The sequence below is a fragment of the Camelus dromedarius genome, chromosome 17, assembly GCF_036321535.1.
Source record: "Camelus dromedarius isolate mCamDro1 chromosome 17, mCamDro1.pat, whole genome shotgun sequence".
NCBI classification, from domain to species: Eukaryota; Metazoa; Chordata; class Mammalia; order Artiodactyla; family Camelidae; genus Camelus; species Camelus dromedarius.
The window spans coordinates 16,953,804-16,970,195 of record NC_087452.1 but is presented as its reverse complement, the minus strand read 5'-3'; the positions used below and the strand labels follow the sequence as shown (position 1 = coordinate 16,970,195).

Below are 16,392 nucleotides of genomic sequence, written 5' to 3'. Positions count from 1 at the left end.
TTGAGAGCTTTAAGGCTCTGCTGCATCATCTGGGAAAAGCCTCATCCAGGGCGCAGGGCCGGCGCTCAGCAACTATGCTTCCTGACTCATCAGAACCAGCGTTCCCATCATCCCTGCCTCTTCGCCCCACTCTGTTCCCGTAATGCCGAGCGTCGCAACCATTTTTTCCCGCAAAGGAACTGTCTTGAGACTTTTGCTCCTCAAGCTGCACGCTCCCCTCGTGACACTTCCCCATCTGTCTGTGGATCGTGGCGCTTTGCAGGAGCATAGGCACACACTGCACAGGTCTGTAAGGCTGAGGATCACAGACGTCAGATCCAGCTGTAGCCTCTATCGTTTAAAGCTTACTAAGATTCCTTTAGCCTGTGGTCTAGAACAATCTAGGGAGGGTCAAATTCAGACAGGACCATTGGCCAGACTGAACCCCTGAGGGGCTGGAGGACTACCGGGCCCTGTAATGGGGCAGGGGGTACTAGAGAGTTCTCGGCGACTCAGGAGGCGACTCTGCGGTTTGGTAACTGAGACGCGCCCTAATTAAAAGGCCTGATGGATGCCAGGGCGGCCCTTGTAACTCATATTTGGGTGGTAACCTCCCTCCTCGTCAATACTGGTGTCTTCATCCCCCGGCAGGGCTGGTTATGTAAGGAGGGTTTGCAACAAACCTTCTGCCTGCGTGTTACATAACCTCCAGCAATCTGCTAGAAACCTACAGAGTTTTCTCAAACACCTCTGTCGTGTGAACAAAAACAGTTTACTTTCCCAGAGAGAACCAAGCCCGCCCTCCCCCCTCCCGCGTGAAAAGATGATAAAACAGACCTTAAAAGAAGAAGAAATAAAAAGCTCTGCTTTCTCTTTAAACCCGGGAACAATAGAAGGTCATGTGACACACTGGCCTATCATCCAGCACATTAATAGCTGTGCTAGAGTAATTACACTTGTGGTATTTTTGCCTCAAGTGAAATTCTGAAATAAGAGGATGGAAATTATGATACTGCTGATAAATATTAATAAGTGAACTTTTAATTTTTTTGCCACAATATTCAAAATGCTAAGCATCTTGCTAATGCTGAAGCAGCCCGATGTGTTTGCCTCCAGGGAGTACGATGCTTTGTGCACTTAAGAAAAAAGTTTAACGGAATTAAAATTTAATATCTAATTAGAGCGAGGCTAATATATTTTGAAATGAGTGGGGGAGACGCGCGCCTCTGCCCGGAGTCGGGACGGCCGTCAATCTTACCTGTAAAGCTGCATTGAGAGGTGTGCAGTAGGCGTGGCTGCTCTGCATGTTTTTAATAAGGGAAGGGTTACTGTGTAAGAGAAAGACAGAAACAACGTTAGAGGCAATCAACCCAAGACTTGTCTTAAGCTTGCTGGCATCCTTCCAAAATCAGAAATGTCCCCCAGTAACAAAAGCAAAGCCAAGTGGGATTTCTCCCCCTCTGCTGGCTCCATGGGGCTGTGAACAGCTCTGGGTTTGAGAGAGACTGCTGTTCAAGGAAACTGGGTGTAAAATTCTGGAGTACGGCTTGGGCACTCCCCTCCCTGGACAAATTCTGGTCTCACAAAATAGTGGCCTGTCAGTTTCCCGTAGCTGCCCCTGACTCCACCAGGAAGACAGGTGCGCTGGGGCCCTGGGCCGAGGGAACTGGCAGGGCCTTGGCTCTCACGCCGCTCCAGGATTTGGACTCTAGGGTTACGGCTAGAGGAATGGCACCGTGGCTCTTAAGAAATGGTCTTCAAGGCTCACTTATTGCCAAAAGAAGGCGGAGAGCGGGGTACTTGAGGTGCCACTCCTAAGGAAGCCAAGGTGGGCTGCGGTCTTTCGGCACAGCCAGATCTGGGGGCTACGCGGGTATCTGATGCTGTGTCCATTCCTGACCAAATGCAGACAAGCTGCTATTTTAACAGAGTCTCTAACCAGGAGGAATGAAAACACTCAATAAAAAAAAAAAAAAATTGCACGGGAGATGCTGAGGGAAAGGGTGGCTTCCAGTAGGAAACTACCTACTTTAAAGGAAGTAGCTGAGCTGTTGTCAATTTCATCACTCACTGTGCTACATTCATATGGTTATACTGAGTGAGCCACCAAGGAGAACTTTATCCAATTAAATCCACATTTTAACTCAAAGGAAGGGTTCCCTCTTTACTTGGAGGAATATAGGGTCACGCAAAAAGCACTGAGTTACAGGGTCCCCGGGAAAGCTGCGGGATCAAAATACAACCAATCTTTGCATTGAAGACGTCAAAAAAGCATTACTCAAGGCACTGGTTCCAAAGAGAAACGAGAGAAATTAACATGTACAAATCACACAATTTAGTTCCGTTGCGGAAAGCCGTGGCACTGCTACTTGGTGAAATGCAAAACTATCATGGGATGAGTCAACCATGCAAAGCCAAAGCAACAGCAGAAACAAAAAACAAAAGCAAGTAAAGGCTCTTACTGTGCGACAAGCTCGTCAAAGTTTTCATCGGGGCAGTATTTGCGAGGACGGCCTCGTTGAATATGGCGGCCACGTTTAAACTCTTCATCATCAACTGTCCAAAAGGACCCAAACTCATCCTCTACTCTGATAAAGCACTTATGCAGTGAGAGGTTGGTGCGAATGGCACCCTGGGATAGGAGCAGCAGCAAAGGAGATGAAGTGGCAACAAAAGGAGACGGGGTTTGGGGCAGAACAGACATCCAATACAGGGAACAGGAAAAAGAAAATAAAATGCAATAAGCATAAGCAAATGGTTTGTGAGGGTTAATATGCATCGCCACCTAAAAGCTACTAGCATGTGATGCAACAAAGACCAGCAAGCAGGGCAGGGGGACTGGCGGGCATACAAAACAGGAGGGATGAAATGCTTTTTTGCTTCCCTTAACTGAGACAACGTGAAACCGGTTCTTTGGTCTAGCACCGTCTAGCAGCCAAAAGCCTCTACGTGACACTGGTTAGCACAATCCAAGCGAGGCTAAGAAGTTCAAACATGGTGGACGTACCCACTGATCTTTTGTGGCCTTCGTTTTTGGAACTCTACTTCATCCACTGTCCATACTGCCCCTTTAACGTTTTCTACTCGCACAAAACACTTGTGAAGACTAAGATTATGACGCACTGCATTCTGCAGCAAGTATAAGAGAGAGAACATTGACATTTTCCATAAGAAAAGACTCCAAAAACAGCAGTACATTCAGCCTCACAGTCCACATTCGTAAAACCCTCCCCAAGAGCTGGCGCTCCCACCCCCGTGCGTGACCGACCAGCTTGTGGTTAAGGGTGCCTCTTCCGAAAGCAAAAAAATTTTTTAAAACCCAGAATTATAAATTAATTGTACTTTGGTGTTTTTGTCAACTCTCTTGTAATAGTTAACCAGAAGACGTACTTTTTCATAGGCATATTAGCCCCCAAATAGGTTTCACAGCCAAAAATCCCAAACTATCGTTAATATGACTTCAAAATAAGGAACCAGGTAAAGCATGAAACCGTCCCTCTGAAACCCACTCACCTCACAAAAGGGCAACTTATTAAAAAAAAAATTTTTTTAACCATTAAACTGATAATTAATAGTGTTAAATACTTTTTTTTTTATTCTTCAGTTTTGGCCTTTAATTCCTTCAACATGTTTTCGCAGATTTATAAAGGAGAAATTTACGCTGCATTTTACCATTGAGAGTATCACCTCCAATAGTTCACAGGATGGGGGAGGGGTGTGCGAAATGATCCCCAGTGGACGGATATCAATCACCAAGCTACTGTGAATACATACAGCAGGTGGCCCTTACTGTGGGCAGGCACTCCACTGAACTGAGGACACGCCAGCGGACACGGGAGGAGAGTTCTCAATGGCAAAATGATGACGCTCTCGCGCTTGATGGTTCCTGCAGACCCGTTTCTTGGTTTCTTTTTTATGGTTAAAAGTCACTTCCAGTCACTCCTGAGCTGAGACCCTTGACATCTGTCCTCTCTCAGAAAGGAGGATCTCGACTCAAGGGTGAAGAGTTTCTGATATCTTGTCTCCTGAGCTTCAGGAAACCCTACAACCCTGCTGTGGGACAGTAACAAGCATGGCTTCCTTTCTTTGGTCCTCCTGCATGAACTTACTGATTTAGACTCAAAACTGGACATGACGATCTTCCAGAGAGACCCCTGTCAGTGACTGCCAACTTCCTTCTTGTAGGGACTGTGGTGGGGGGCATGGGGACAGGAGAGGTTTGATGCCTGGACCACACCCCCCAGACCACATAAATCCTTGACTCCATTTCAGCAACGCTGCTACTGCTCACACACCTGGTACTCCTCCCCTTCGACCACCTGCAGTACTTCCTCTCTGAATTATCCTCCCAAGTGGTGAATCTTGATGCGAACAGACTTTGGGAGGTGTTTTAGTTTTTGGATAATCACCGTTGGTGACTCCATGAGAAGTCAACCTAGAGACTGGTGATTTTTGTCTGAGATGGAGTGTTTAGAAGGTAGTGAGACAAGGTTTATTACGTGGCCTGACGGACTGGTCACGAGGAGAATACACAGGATCAGTTCTCCAGGAATTGTTGAGCAATGTCAGCATAACTGAGGTGGGTCCAAGACAGCCGGGGTGACTACAAAAGGGCACCCCCTGATTCAACCAGCTTTGATGGGTTGACCTCAAAGCAAAACAGAAATCTCTGGAAAATGTCTGGCATGTTATCATGATACCTGGTAGGACACATGTCTTGCCACACACATTGTACTCTGCTCTTTAGATAAGCATTTCCTCTGTTATACTGCACACAGGCAGAGGATACAGGATGCTAAGAGTCTGTTGTTACCTCCTGGAACAACACTAAGGAAATTGAAATACATACATAAACCCAAATTTCCTTAAAAAACTCCACAGACAGAGCACGTGTACACACGGGACACCTAACTGGGAAAGAAGTCAACATTTCTCCACATCCTAATCACTGTCTAATTTTTTAAAATAGTATCAGAATGTACAGAACTGGAAAGATCTGAAAGAAGCCATGTCTGAAAATAAAGGACTGTTCTCGGTCTAGCTGAACAGAACAGCCCAGGAGGTCAAGATGTAAAGTCAGAACTTCAGTTTTGTTTTCAAAGATTGCACATCCAAGCAAAAGCAACTAGAAATGGAGAGTTTGCCCCCAAAAGCTGAGTGAGCTCTTTCTTGTCGTCACTTTAACTGGGCGTTTCGTCTTTCGTCTGAGATCACTGTCCAAATAAGGCCACGCAGAGAAAACTACACGTGTTCGTGAGTCAGTAAGTACTCCGTCTGGGATTGTTTATGTGAATGACACTTTTTCCTACAGTTTACGAAAATGAAAAAGTTAAATATGAAGAGCTAAGCCTAAATACCGTATTCATAACTGGTAATTATTTTCAAATTTGATCACTTGCTGTTTTATAAAAGGCAATTTGAAGAAAATGTCTGCTTCGTGCTTATACTTCCTAACCCCTAAAAAGCACCTGCAGTGCAGCTGAAGGTCCTTCTGTGCTGCATCTCCCCAAGGCAGGCCAAGGAGGAGAGGGAAGACGGGGAGCATGGTGCCTTCAACGCCTACGCGTCGGAACGGAAATAAAAAAAGATCATTTGGGCCAGAATAGATATTCACGGCTCTGTAAGATTGATGAATTAATTCTATGGTTATATTCACTTTATTTTAAAATGCTGATTTATCAAGAATGTAACAGAGGAAATGTCTTTTCTGTTTTTGTTTTTCTCCTATATAAAATAAAGCATGTAGCAAGGAAGACATGTATTTCAAGCAAAGTGTATTTTCCTTGCATCTTGTAAGAAATCCCTATCACATGTGTAATAACATTAAAAATATCCTAAAATATTTGCATTTTAAATGCTTCTAAATGTTTTGGAATTGAAGGATTATGAGAATTCTAGGTTAGTAAAAAATGCAAAAAAAAAAAAAAAGATGACAGATTGTACCTGTCCCTTCTTCTATAGCAAGAATATTATAAACCAAGAAACTGACAGTGCGAAAATCCAAAAGTTGGTGAGGGCTAAATGGGCTAAATCTAATACAATGGAATAAATACTAACAGAATATATGAACCCATTGCTCAACTGAGACAGGTGTGTCCTGCGACCCCAAGCCTCGCCGGGGGCATCCCAGGTGGAGCTGCTGAGTTTGACCTGCTTTATGGCAAACGCTGTTACGGTCATTACATGTTTCAGAATTTACGTCTCTCCCCCAGAGTACCTATGATAGCTGAAGGGCAGTCTCTTGACTTTAAAAAAAAATAATAAACATCGCTAGTACTTGGAAAGAAAAAAAAACCCAGTAATAATATACATTGCTAGTCCTTGGAGTGCATAGCTTTTTCCACTAACTAGGTTAAATTAAGGAGCTTCTATCAAACCAGTGAAGGTTATGTCATTTAACTAATCATTTCTCCAGGTCCCTAACAGTTAAAAAAAAAAAAAAATGTTACCTATGCATCTCTGCAAATATTGTTGGTGTCTAAAAGACCTAAAAGCACGAGGCTTGTAAATATAAGACAACCTCAAAACGTAAGCAACACTGTCATCTGTTCCTTTTCCCTACACGTTCCAACCAGAGAGAGACGATTCCACTGGCTGGTCCATCCGAACATCTGAGGCCAATGTAATGGGAGTCTTCCGCCCCCAGCAGTTCAACCCCGATGCAGGTATTTTCTCAATCCAGCATTCCTGTGCATTAGACTGTCCGTCCAAACGACATGAATGTAACTTACAATACCTGCGTTTTGCCGACAACGCACTCCTATGAATGACCCGATCCAAGACCACACAGGCCCGCACGGAAGCTTACCTTCCACGTGGCGGCATTGCGTCGGAAGTAAGCAAACATTCGTGTGAACCAGTTATAGATTTCATTTAGTGTTAGCTGCTTTTCTGGAGATTCGAGAATGGCCTGCGAAGCGAACGTTAACAGCAAAAGATAATTTATGACCAAATCAGCAGAATTGTCAGGGTACCTTTTCTTGAAAATATAACCGTGATGCCGAGCTGAATCCTAAGAAAGGCTTCACAGAATGATCTAAGATGAATGGTTGTATTTACCAGTTCAATAGCAGAATCCAAAATGGAATTATCTAACTGTTTTGAGTTTTTATTTCTGTTTCCGTACAGAAATATTAATTTATTAGTCATTCATAAAGCAGAATCAAAGAGAAATGCAAAACATTTCACTAGCTGATTAAAGCTCAGTAATTATTTAGAGCTCAGATTAATTCTAGGGATCAGAGATTACTGTAGCTTGTGATAATTGACTTGCCATCTTTAAACAGGCTCATTTTCACTGTTGTGTGAAATGAATTTCCTAATAATCACATCGTATTGTAATACTTAATCAAAAGCAATTATGTTATATATTGCAGTTTTAAAAAACCTTATAGAAAAGGTTTTAGCATGCTTGCATACTAAACGGTTTTAAATCTACTTCATCAATATAAATACCTTCCGGTATCATTGCACACACTGTGCTGTTTACTTACCTGCCTAATTAAAGATGCATATGTAAATGGTGGTCTAACTTCCGCGTTCTTATAAAATTCTTGGTTCTGCGCAATATCTGCTAAATAAGAATCATTGTCCTATTAATTATCACTTTTTAAAAAGAGGCTGGTCTGCAAGAGCGGCCGTCTACAATTCCCCGTGAGGCAAACATGGAGAATCTACCTGAAGAAATGGGCACGTTGTACTTGTCTGAGTACCGCCTGCGGATGGGTCCCACCGTGTGCATGCTGGTGGTGGTGATGACGGAGGGGCCTTGGGTGACGGGAGTGATGGGGGCGGTGGGGGTCGTCGGAGTATGAGGTAAGCTCTGTGGAGAAGCCTCTGATGCAGATTTGGAGAGTGTGACACTTGACACCAGATTCAGCTGCAAGAAAAGGAGCAGTAAGACCTTCAGGAGGACGCGACAACACTCCCCCCGCCGCCCCCCGGAGCATCTGCAGTCCCGCAGGGATTAGAGCGGGGAGGCCTGGCTAGTTTTCTTTCTCTAGGTAGATGTTGACAATCAGCTGAAAGAGGAGCTGAGTTCCTACGTAAAAACAGTACACCGAGTGGTTGGCTGAAAATACCTCTTGCGATGTCCTACCGTCCTGTTGTTCAGAAGAGTGTTTCCCAAAGACAGTTCAGTAAGTCTTTACAGACACAAGAAGGGGTTACCCCGCCTAGTGAGCCTGAGAAATTTGGGGTCAAAACATTTCTTTCCCCATGCCTTTGCACCCTTTCTCACAGCCTGCTTGGCCTCGGAAACCTCGAAGAGGGAGATGGAGCCCTGGGAGCACCAGTGAACACACCCGCTGGGGTTCACTGGGGCCCACCTGAGCTCTCCAACTGGGACGAGAGAGGAACTGTTTTTCCTTAATTTTCATAAAAAGTAAACTGCTACTTAGATAGCCACGTGTACCCAGTGGCGACACCACACTGGACAGCCCAGGGAGACGCGACCTCAGCTCCATGCTGCAACTTCACGACACAACTACCGTGAACAGGTTTGGCCCATGACTCGTCTTCAGAAGAGTGGCAACCATCCTGGAAACATTCGCTCAGTTCCATGACTTGGCACAGACTGATCTTTGAAAGCTTTAAGTGTAATGTTCACTCAATTCTAGCAAATACGGGATTGGAATCTATTAGCTTAAAAAGAACATGGCAAGTGAGAGATCTGCACCTGTACAACTTTTAAATCTTCCTTCCAATTTCAGATGTGTCGTAACAGAGATGGAATAATCTAGTGCATCCAGTAAGAGAATAAATACTATTTACTTGAAGTAGAAGAGACGAAAAGCACCGCGTGCTGCTTGGATCCTCCTTTCTATTTCGCCTTCCCTTTGAAGTGCTTCTCTTATTAACACTGGAAAAGAATGAGTTTGTCCCCCTTTCCAAAAATTTGTTGTTACTGAAATGTTAAGTCTGGCTACGCTGAAGAACTCGGTTGTTTTCAACATAGCTGTTCTGGATCAACTGTAACGACTATCTTAGAAACTTGTAGCTGCCCCAAATCTAAGAAAGTCCAGCAAAGAAGGCTTCTTTGGTATCATTTTCTCAAACCAGATTTTAAATCACATAACACATTGTCTGTTTCACCACTGCCAACGGTGCTAAGTACAAGGCAGAATTCGTGGCAAGTATTAACAATGAGGCTCTTCCGAGATCACCATCAAAGAACAGGTAAGAAGACAGTTCCAATTCGTTGGGAAGAGTCAGCCCTACTCACACCCTAGTAATGAGAATGCTCAAACATCGTTGAGGAAAGATTCATGGAGACATGGAAACACGGTGCTGGAAACCGAATGCTGGGTTGCCCGCTTGTAGCTGGGCTTCCCTTTTTACCCCTCCCTTGAAATGCAGACTCAGCCAACACCAGACCTCCCCACCCCGACCCCACACTCCCCTATGCGCTCCACCCCCCACAACCTTCATGCCTGAGAAGAGCAAGCTGTGGAGATGGCATCCCCTCTTACAAACCCCCCAGCAAGCCGGGCAGATGCCAGGAGCTGCTTTTTCACTCGTGCTGCAAACTTGACTTCACGACACACATTTGCATACTAAGTGCTCACAGTCCAGTGTAGCGGCCGTGGGATGGAGCAGAGCTGAGAAGGGAGGCCTGGGCTGACCTCCCCTTTGCTCTGGGCCGTAATCACTAACCAAATGCAGGAACAGTCTGTATGAGCATTGGCCCAACGGACGGGTCAAGGAAACTAGCGCACAAAAGGCGAGGGCTCATAACTATCCAGCTTTTAAAATTCAGACGCTGTCAGACCTAAGAATACCAGCAGGCTCGGGAAGGGCATGGACACCATTTGTAAAAATCCTGCTGTAAACCACCTGCCACTGCCTGGTTTCACTTAAGTCTCACACCACCACTAATACTTGAGACGTTAGGACTCATATTTTACAGAGAAGCAAACAGAGGCTCACGGGAGATTAAACCGCTTGCCCATCACAACCTGGACTCAAAACACACACCTGTGATCCGAGGCCCTTTGTGTCATATTCTCCTCACGCCCAGATGATGGGAAACGCAAACGCTAACCAGGTGCATTTTTCTGCATGCTCATTTTTGGAAAGGATTCAGGGAATAGCTTTTATCCCTGCTTAAAACTGACAGTCAATAAATACTTCCAAGCAAAGATAAGGCGCTGGGAATTGAAACTACAAAGCCAGGAACAGAACAGGCAACGGCTGCCCGTGAAGGGCTTACCATCAAATGCAGACACGGATCAAAGAAAAAACAGGCACAGCGACCACAAACAATTCTGAGGACTCACTCTGCTTCTTGGCTTTGCTTTTCAGTTTAGGAACATTACCCTGAACACCACGGCGTTATTTAAAACGTAATGAAAATGATAATATAAATACAATGTCCTCGAGAAATATGCACGCTCCCTTCCAGTTCTGGGAGGATGATCACTGAGTCCACTGGGCTCTAGTTAATTGCCAAAAATCAGAAACTCACAGGCAGGTCCCCGGGTACGGGTACGAAGTCATAAAACGTGAAAAGAATGTCATTCTTGTAGCTTTTGCAAAGGTCTTACCACTTGGACTGTTTCTACGGAAAAAGCGACGAGAAATAAAATCCCTTGCGGGTTCACATGAGCCACGGAGGAAGCTGAATTTTCTGGAGGCTGTTGAACTGAGGTAGTGAGTGGAAATAAACACCAAGCCAGGAGAGAGCAGAGAGGGGGGCTTACCAGGCTTGATAAACGACACCGTGATTCACACCCACTGCTGGGCTGTCTCTAATAAGCCACAGAGGAAGCAGCCAATCTCAGCTAATTACCAGATAAAAATGTATTGTAAGGACTCTAATTAGGAGACGCGGACGGAGGTGATCTAATGATTAAATGCTGCATTCGACTGACCCCACCGTCGATGTGCAATGGTGCAAGATGTCACTGGAATATTTTGTACAAACAGTCATTTTATTTCGAGTAGGGGAGGCAGTAATATTTGTAATGATGGCTATGAGGTAAACTAATTAAAAGACAGTTCCTAGAGGAAGAGGGTGGCGGAGAGCAGCTGTGGCCATTCCAAAACCAAGTGCCAAGTCTCAATAGAGGAGCTGCAGTCAAGTGGAAAATTTCTGCCTGACCTCTGCCCTTGCTATTAATTTGCAGGAAAACTAATGACACATATACATATTCCCACAAAATTGTTCTAATTGCTAATTTGCCAAAGGAGCCCAGATTCCAAATTAAACATGACTGGAGCCTGTGAGGGAAGAAAGAACAAAAAGCTGCAAACTCCAAACAGAGGGTGCTTTTGCCTCGCGAAATCATCTGAAGGCTGAACCAACAAGTTAATGAAATGTCAACCTTGTCAAGGGCTATAGAAGTTTCTTAACTTTTACACTTTTGTTCGCTGATCACATGCTAGTCTTGATGAGAAACCATCTTCGGGGAGGCAGGTCACGAGGGAGAGAGGACACGGAGCGGGGGAAGGTCTCAAAACCAGGCTCTGTGTTCAAACCAAACCTGCTCTCTTAATTAAGGTCTCTCTCTCTGAAAAAAGTGGACCCACCCACCCCCCAATTAATTATCGGCTTAGAACAGAATAGCAAACCGGGAACGGTGAGGGTTTGGCTTGAAATATTCATCTTAATTGTAAACTATGAAATCTTAATATCATCATCAATTAGAAAGGAAAGCACAGGCCCCCTCGTGTTTCTGATCGCAGCGAAGGTTGGAAAAGGTAACTTTTTCTGGGGCACGGAGCAGGAAGGGACTGGACTGGGAGGGTTTCTTTTCCTATTTTTCTTATTGTGTTCATTTTCTGTTTAAACAGAAGTTGCTATGTTTAGAAAAGTTAGTAACTCTGATATTTTCTACATGGCAAGTTTCCATCATGTGATGATTTCAGCGAAGATAATCTCTTTGAAACTCCGGCCAAAAGCTAAATTCTTATGTCACTTAAAGCTGCCGCAGGGTTTTTTTTTTGTTCCCCCCTCCAACTTATGGGCACTCCCAACCATTGCCTCTTCTCCCAGTTCAGTTCCAGAGGGGCTGTCGTGGAAATCTTACCCATCCACACAACGGGACCTCTCTCAGCTGCCCGGTAACTCTGCTGAGCCCCCTTTTTGAAAGACCAATCTTGAGTTTTTCAACAGTAACCTCCTCTCTCTCTCTTCAAGATTATGAGTCACTCTCATTTTTCAAAAATAAACAAACCACTGATGTAAACCCCGGACAGAAACAGACCTGTCGTAAGCATTCCCATAAGAACTCATTTTTATTTTTGTTTGTGCTCTGGCCTCACATGAAAACAGAGTCTGAAACAAAAGGCAAACCTGAAACCCAAACACTCAGGGACCCAGCCACTTAGCAGGGACTTTCAGACTCACGGAACTCGTTTTTCTGCCCTGGGTTTTACTGGCCTGAGCGGATCAATCCTAGACATGACTCACTCGTGTTCAGAGAGGGCCTTCCTGAGGCTGGAGGGACATTACTAGATGGTGGAGGACGGACAGCGATGGCATTGGGGACCACTCTCTCTGCCTGGTCCTGCTTCTGTCTTAGGGTCGCTGCAGGTGGAGGACAGTGACTGGGAAGCTGGTTGTCACTGACAGAGGTCCAGGGGATGGGGGACTTCATGAGAAACAATATAAACCTAGCTTGTGAGGGGGAGACTTGTGAATCTCTTTCTACGACAGCCGAATAGTATTTCTCTGACTCAAAAGCCAGGCTGCAGCAAACAGCCCAAAGGATCAGCCATTTGCTTAACAGTGAAAAGACCCCCTTTTTCAGAGGGGGGGGGGGGGGGGACACTGTTTTTACAGGAGCTAAAAACTATTTCCAAGCAGTCCTAATTGCTACGGTTGGAGGAAAAAAGAATGCGTAAAAAGGAACCTCTCATACTGCATTTCACTTCATAAAGCCAAGTTCCTCTGTTTTATAACAGTTTCATAAAGGATATGCTACCTACACTGCAATTACCTGCCCACCATGTCTGCAGGAATGCGGATCCTCCACGATCGGGAGCTGTGCTCTGCTGGGTCAGGACACCCTGGAGCAGAGAGCACCTCTCCTGCCCTTGGGATTATAACATACAATTGATGGTCTTTTCCCGACATCATGAGAGGGAAACGCCCTTTACCAAAATCTGTAACAACTTCATGAAGGATTAATACAGGCAGGCTTGTGGTGGTGGTGGTGATCGCTTTATCCTCTGAGTGAGGCCTCCCTGCGAGGAAATAATTCAGGAAACTCTCCCCGGAGTCAGCACGGAGACGTTCACCCCTAAGCGACCCACTGGGGCCTTTACCCTGAGAACATTACAGAGTGTAGAACAAAAGAGTATCTTTCTCATTAGGAAACTTTACGACGGCCTGATTTTTTCCGCTCGTGCTTCTCTTCTTTCTGCTCGTGGAAAAGAGAAGCATCTTTTAAAACTCAAAAAAAAAAAAAAAAAAAAAAAAGCAACACCTTTGGCCATGCTGAACGCCCGGCACTGGCTCTGCCCTCTGTGTCCCCCACGGCGAGAACCTAGAAGTCTGGGGCAGAGCTGCAGGCTGCACGGGGGTACAGCAATGAACACACTCCGGTCAGCTGTCCTCAGCAGGGCTCAGCCTTACAAAATTAAAAGCTTAAAAATAAAATCAGATCATGAAAACGAAAAAGCTTATTTGAGCTGCTGCTGGCCACCCCTGCCTGCCCCCACAGCGGTCTTCATCACACGCCTTTCTCAGAGACCCCCAGACACACGCATCTGCTCACACCGGAAGGAAAGAGTCCTGGAGCTGACTTCTTTCCGTTTCTCCCTGTTCACCTTTTAGGTTCCATCTTAGATGGCACTTCTCCCAGAAGCTGTCCTCTACCCCGCCCTCCAGGGCAGCGCTCTGCTCACTCACGGCACGATCCACGCAGTGAACACGGGAGTGCATCTTTCTGAGTTTGTCCCATGAGGCTGCAGCCACCCTCAGTGGCAGGGACGGGTCTCTCCTGTTTTACTACCCTATGTTTTCACGTAGCACATTTAGTAAATATTCGTTGTCACAGTAGCTTTACTTCAAACTCAGGAATTCCCTTCCAAAAACAGCCTTGCAGTCTGAGTCCTGGGTATAATTATGAAAAGGAGACTTTTCAGCTGAAAACATTTGAAAGCAAGCAGGGGGAGAGACCAGCGACCACAGCGGAGCCACAGGAGGACTGTGACCCCCCCCCCCCCCCATTCAGGGCACCTACACACTCCCCAGTGGGGACTGGGCTCAGATGCATGTCTAAGGGCTCGGGGCTGTCCCGAGACGAGCACACCCTCTAACTCTCTGAACGTGGACACGAGCGCCACACAGGATCCAGCAAACACGCCCATGAGCTGATGTAAGAACAATCCAAGAAGGTTTTGGCAGTTGCTTCGATGCAGTGAAATGGGAACTGGCTGGATGACTGAGACAACAAATGACACTTACCACCCAAATGGCATTCAGTGAAAAGCAACGTTTACAGCACAGCATTCTATCACTTAGTGACTAAGGATTTTAAAATAAACACGAAGTTCCTTTTAAACAGAAATGGAAAAAAAAGAAAAAACACTTCATAAACTTCCTGGCAAGACTCTAACATGAAAGTCCCCATCTAGGGTTAGATTGGAGTCCCTCAGACCGCAGCTCGCAAGCCAAAGGTTCCAGAGGATGCACATTTGAACCTTCACTGAGCCTTCTCCTCTTCCAGGGGGAATGAATTAATCACAGGCAAAAAGGGGGTATTCTGTACCTTCGAAGCGATCGACAGGTCACTCCATACCCCTCAAGCTGAAAGACTCACGGGCTTGCTCCACGTGTGTGCGCCCGCTCCCTTTTTTGGCAAGGAAGTAAAAATCTATGCGAAACACTACACGTCTGCCTTATAATTAATTTTCCAATGCCTCACCTATACGTATTTTAATAATTCCTGATTTATAAGATGGTATCTCTAATAAAATTTTCTATTTTCCCATCAGTGAAAAGAAGGCAGCTTCTCTCTGGCAACAGAGTGTCACACAATATCTGCTTGTCAGGCACCAATTTTTACTTCTTACATGTAAGTTAAAGGATAAGGAATTTATAATGCTGCCTGTGAAGGGAGCCACTTTTCATACACAAATGTGATCTTTTTTTTTTCCCCTCAAAGGGTAATACAACAGTACATTTACATAAACTAATCCAAACAATCTATGTATTTGACAATGGCAAACCTCACACAGACGGCCTATTGTTGGTTTACATCTTGGAGTTCTTTATATTGGCTTGTAGCACTGCTCTAGCTGTCAAAGGTTTGACTTGGACTCCAAATAAATGGTTATAGAAGAGCTGCGCGGCGATATTGGACTTCTTTGCAAAAGAAAACCCGCTGTGTATGAATTCAAAAGCTATTAATTTTTCAGTCAAAAATATTCGTGCCTATTTCTTTTAATAAAGAAACACTGTGCTGAGCTACTCAGAGATAATGTTGACTAGTGCTAGGGAATTTTCAATAGAGCAGTTAAAAATAAATTTAGTAGGAGGTCCCCTTCAAAGTTATAATTTTCTAGCATGTAAAACATTTTTTTTAAAATACTAATCAAGACAAACCTTCCTTCCCTGTGCATCTCCCCCACGACTCCTTTTCCCTGTTTATTGGCTGCTTAACACGGGTCCTCATGGAGATGCCCAAGGGCCTTTTTGTGGTCCAAGGAGGTTTCTGCACGTGGCGCTCCCTGCAACACCCAGCCCCACCATGCGCTGGGTGACCCGTGGCAGGTTCTGCGATTGCTTCTCTGCTTTTATCCCTCCTCTTCCCAGGGAGCCCCACGATCCTAAGTGAGTCCATTCCTAGAGGACTGAGTCCAAACATTTTCCTGCTCTTCACATTTAACACCTAATCTCATCTCACTGTTTGTAATCCATGAAGGAGGCGATAATCTCGTTCTCTCCCTGGTTGCTAGGTTTAAAGATGCAAACCCTCCATCCTGGGAGAAAACATCTCCCTCACCAACCAGCTCAGACTTCCAGAGAGACAACATCAGAATTGAACATCAGTTCAGACCATCAGTTCGCTCAGCAATCTGCTGTGCCCACTGGAGAACTCAGTGGGATCACGTCAGGATCTTATCAATTTGCTCAGCTGGGTTCACACTATCCCTTAAAAGCAGCACTTGATGAGAACAGCACCGAAAAGCACAGCAGACGACTGGCCCCACGACACCGGATGGCCCTTCGCCCCCTTTCTTTCGGGTAGCCCACACACTGGGTCCTCCAGCCATTCACTGCAACACGCATGGAAACTAAGGGCTCTTTCCTAGTAAAAACGGATGCGCAAAGTGTTTAATGATTTTATGTCCTATATCTCAGTAATGTGTTCTGTTTCAGACATTAATTTTGTCTGCCAATTGCATTTTGGCAGGCTACCATATTTGCTGGGTTAATAGTCTGACTCCGTTTTATTTCTCTCG

General features: G+C 45.2%; 1 protein-coding gene across 13 annotated transcripts in view; it reads right to left on the bottom strand.

Annotated features, from left to right (window-relative positions):
• Positions 1-16,392, bottom strand: part of FOXP1 (forkhead box P1) — a 549,781-nt gene that overhangs the window by 13,105 nt on the left and 520,284 nt on the right. For 10 of the 13 annotated variants that reach the window (XM_064496312.1, XM_031471116.2, XM_031471115.2 and 7 more), the window contains 5 exons: positions 7,657-7,858; positions 7,473-7,552; positions 6,788-6,889; positions 2,987-3,108; positions 1,238-1,307 (listed from right to left, as the gene is read on the bottom strand). In XM_064496312.1, the coding sequence (XP_064352382.1) occupies positions 1,238-1,307; positions 2,987-3,108; positions 6,788-6,889; positions 7,473-7,552; positions 7,657-7,858 (576 nt within the window). The remainder of the gene's footprint in view (positions 1-1,237; positions 1,308-2,986; positions 3,109-6,787; positions 6,890-7,472; positions 7,553-7,656; positions 7,859-16,392) is intronic. The other 3 variants (XM_031471119.2, XM_031471114.2, XM_031471113.2) reach the window with 1 other exon arrangement.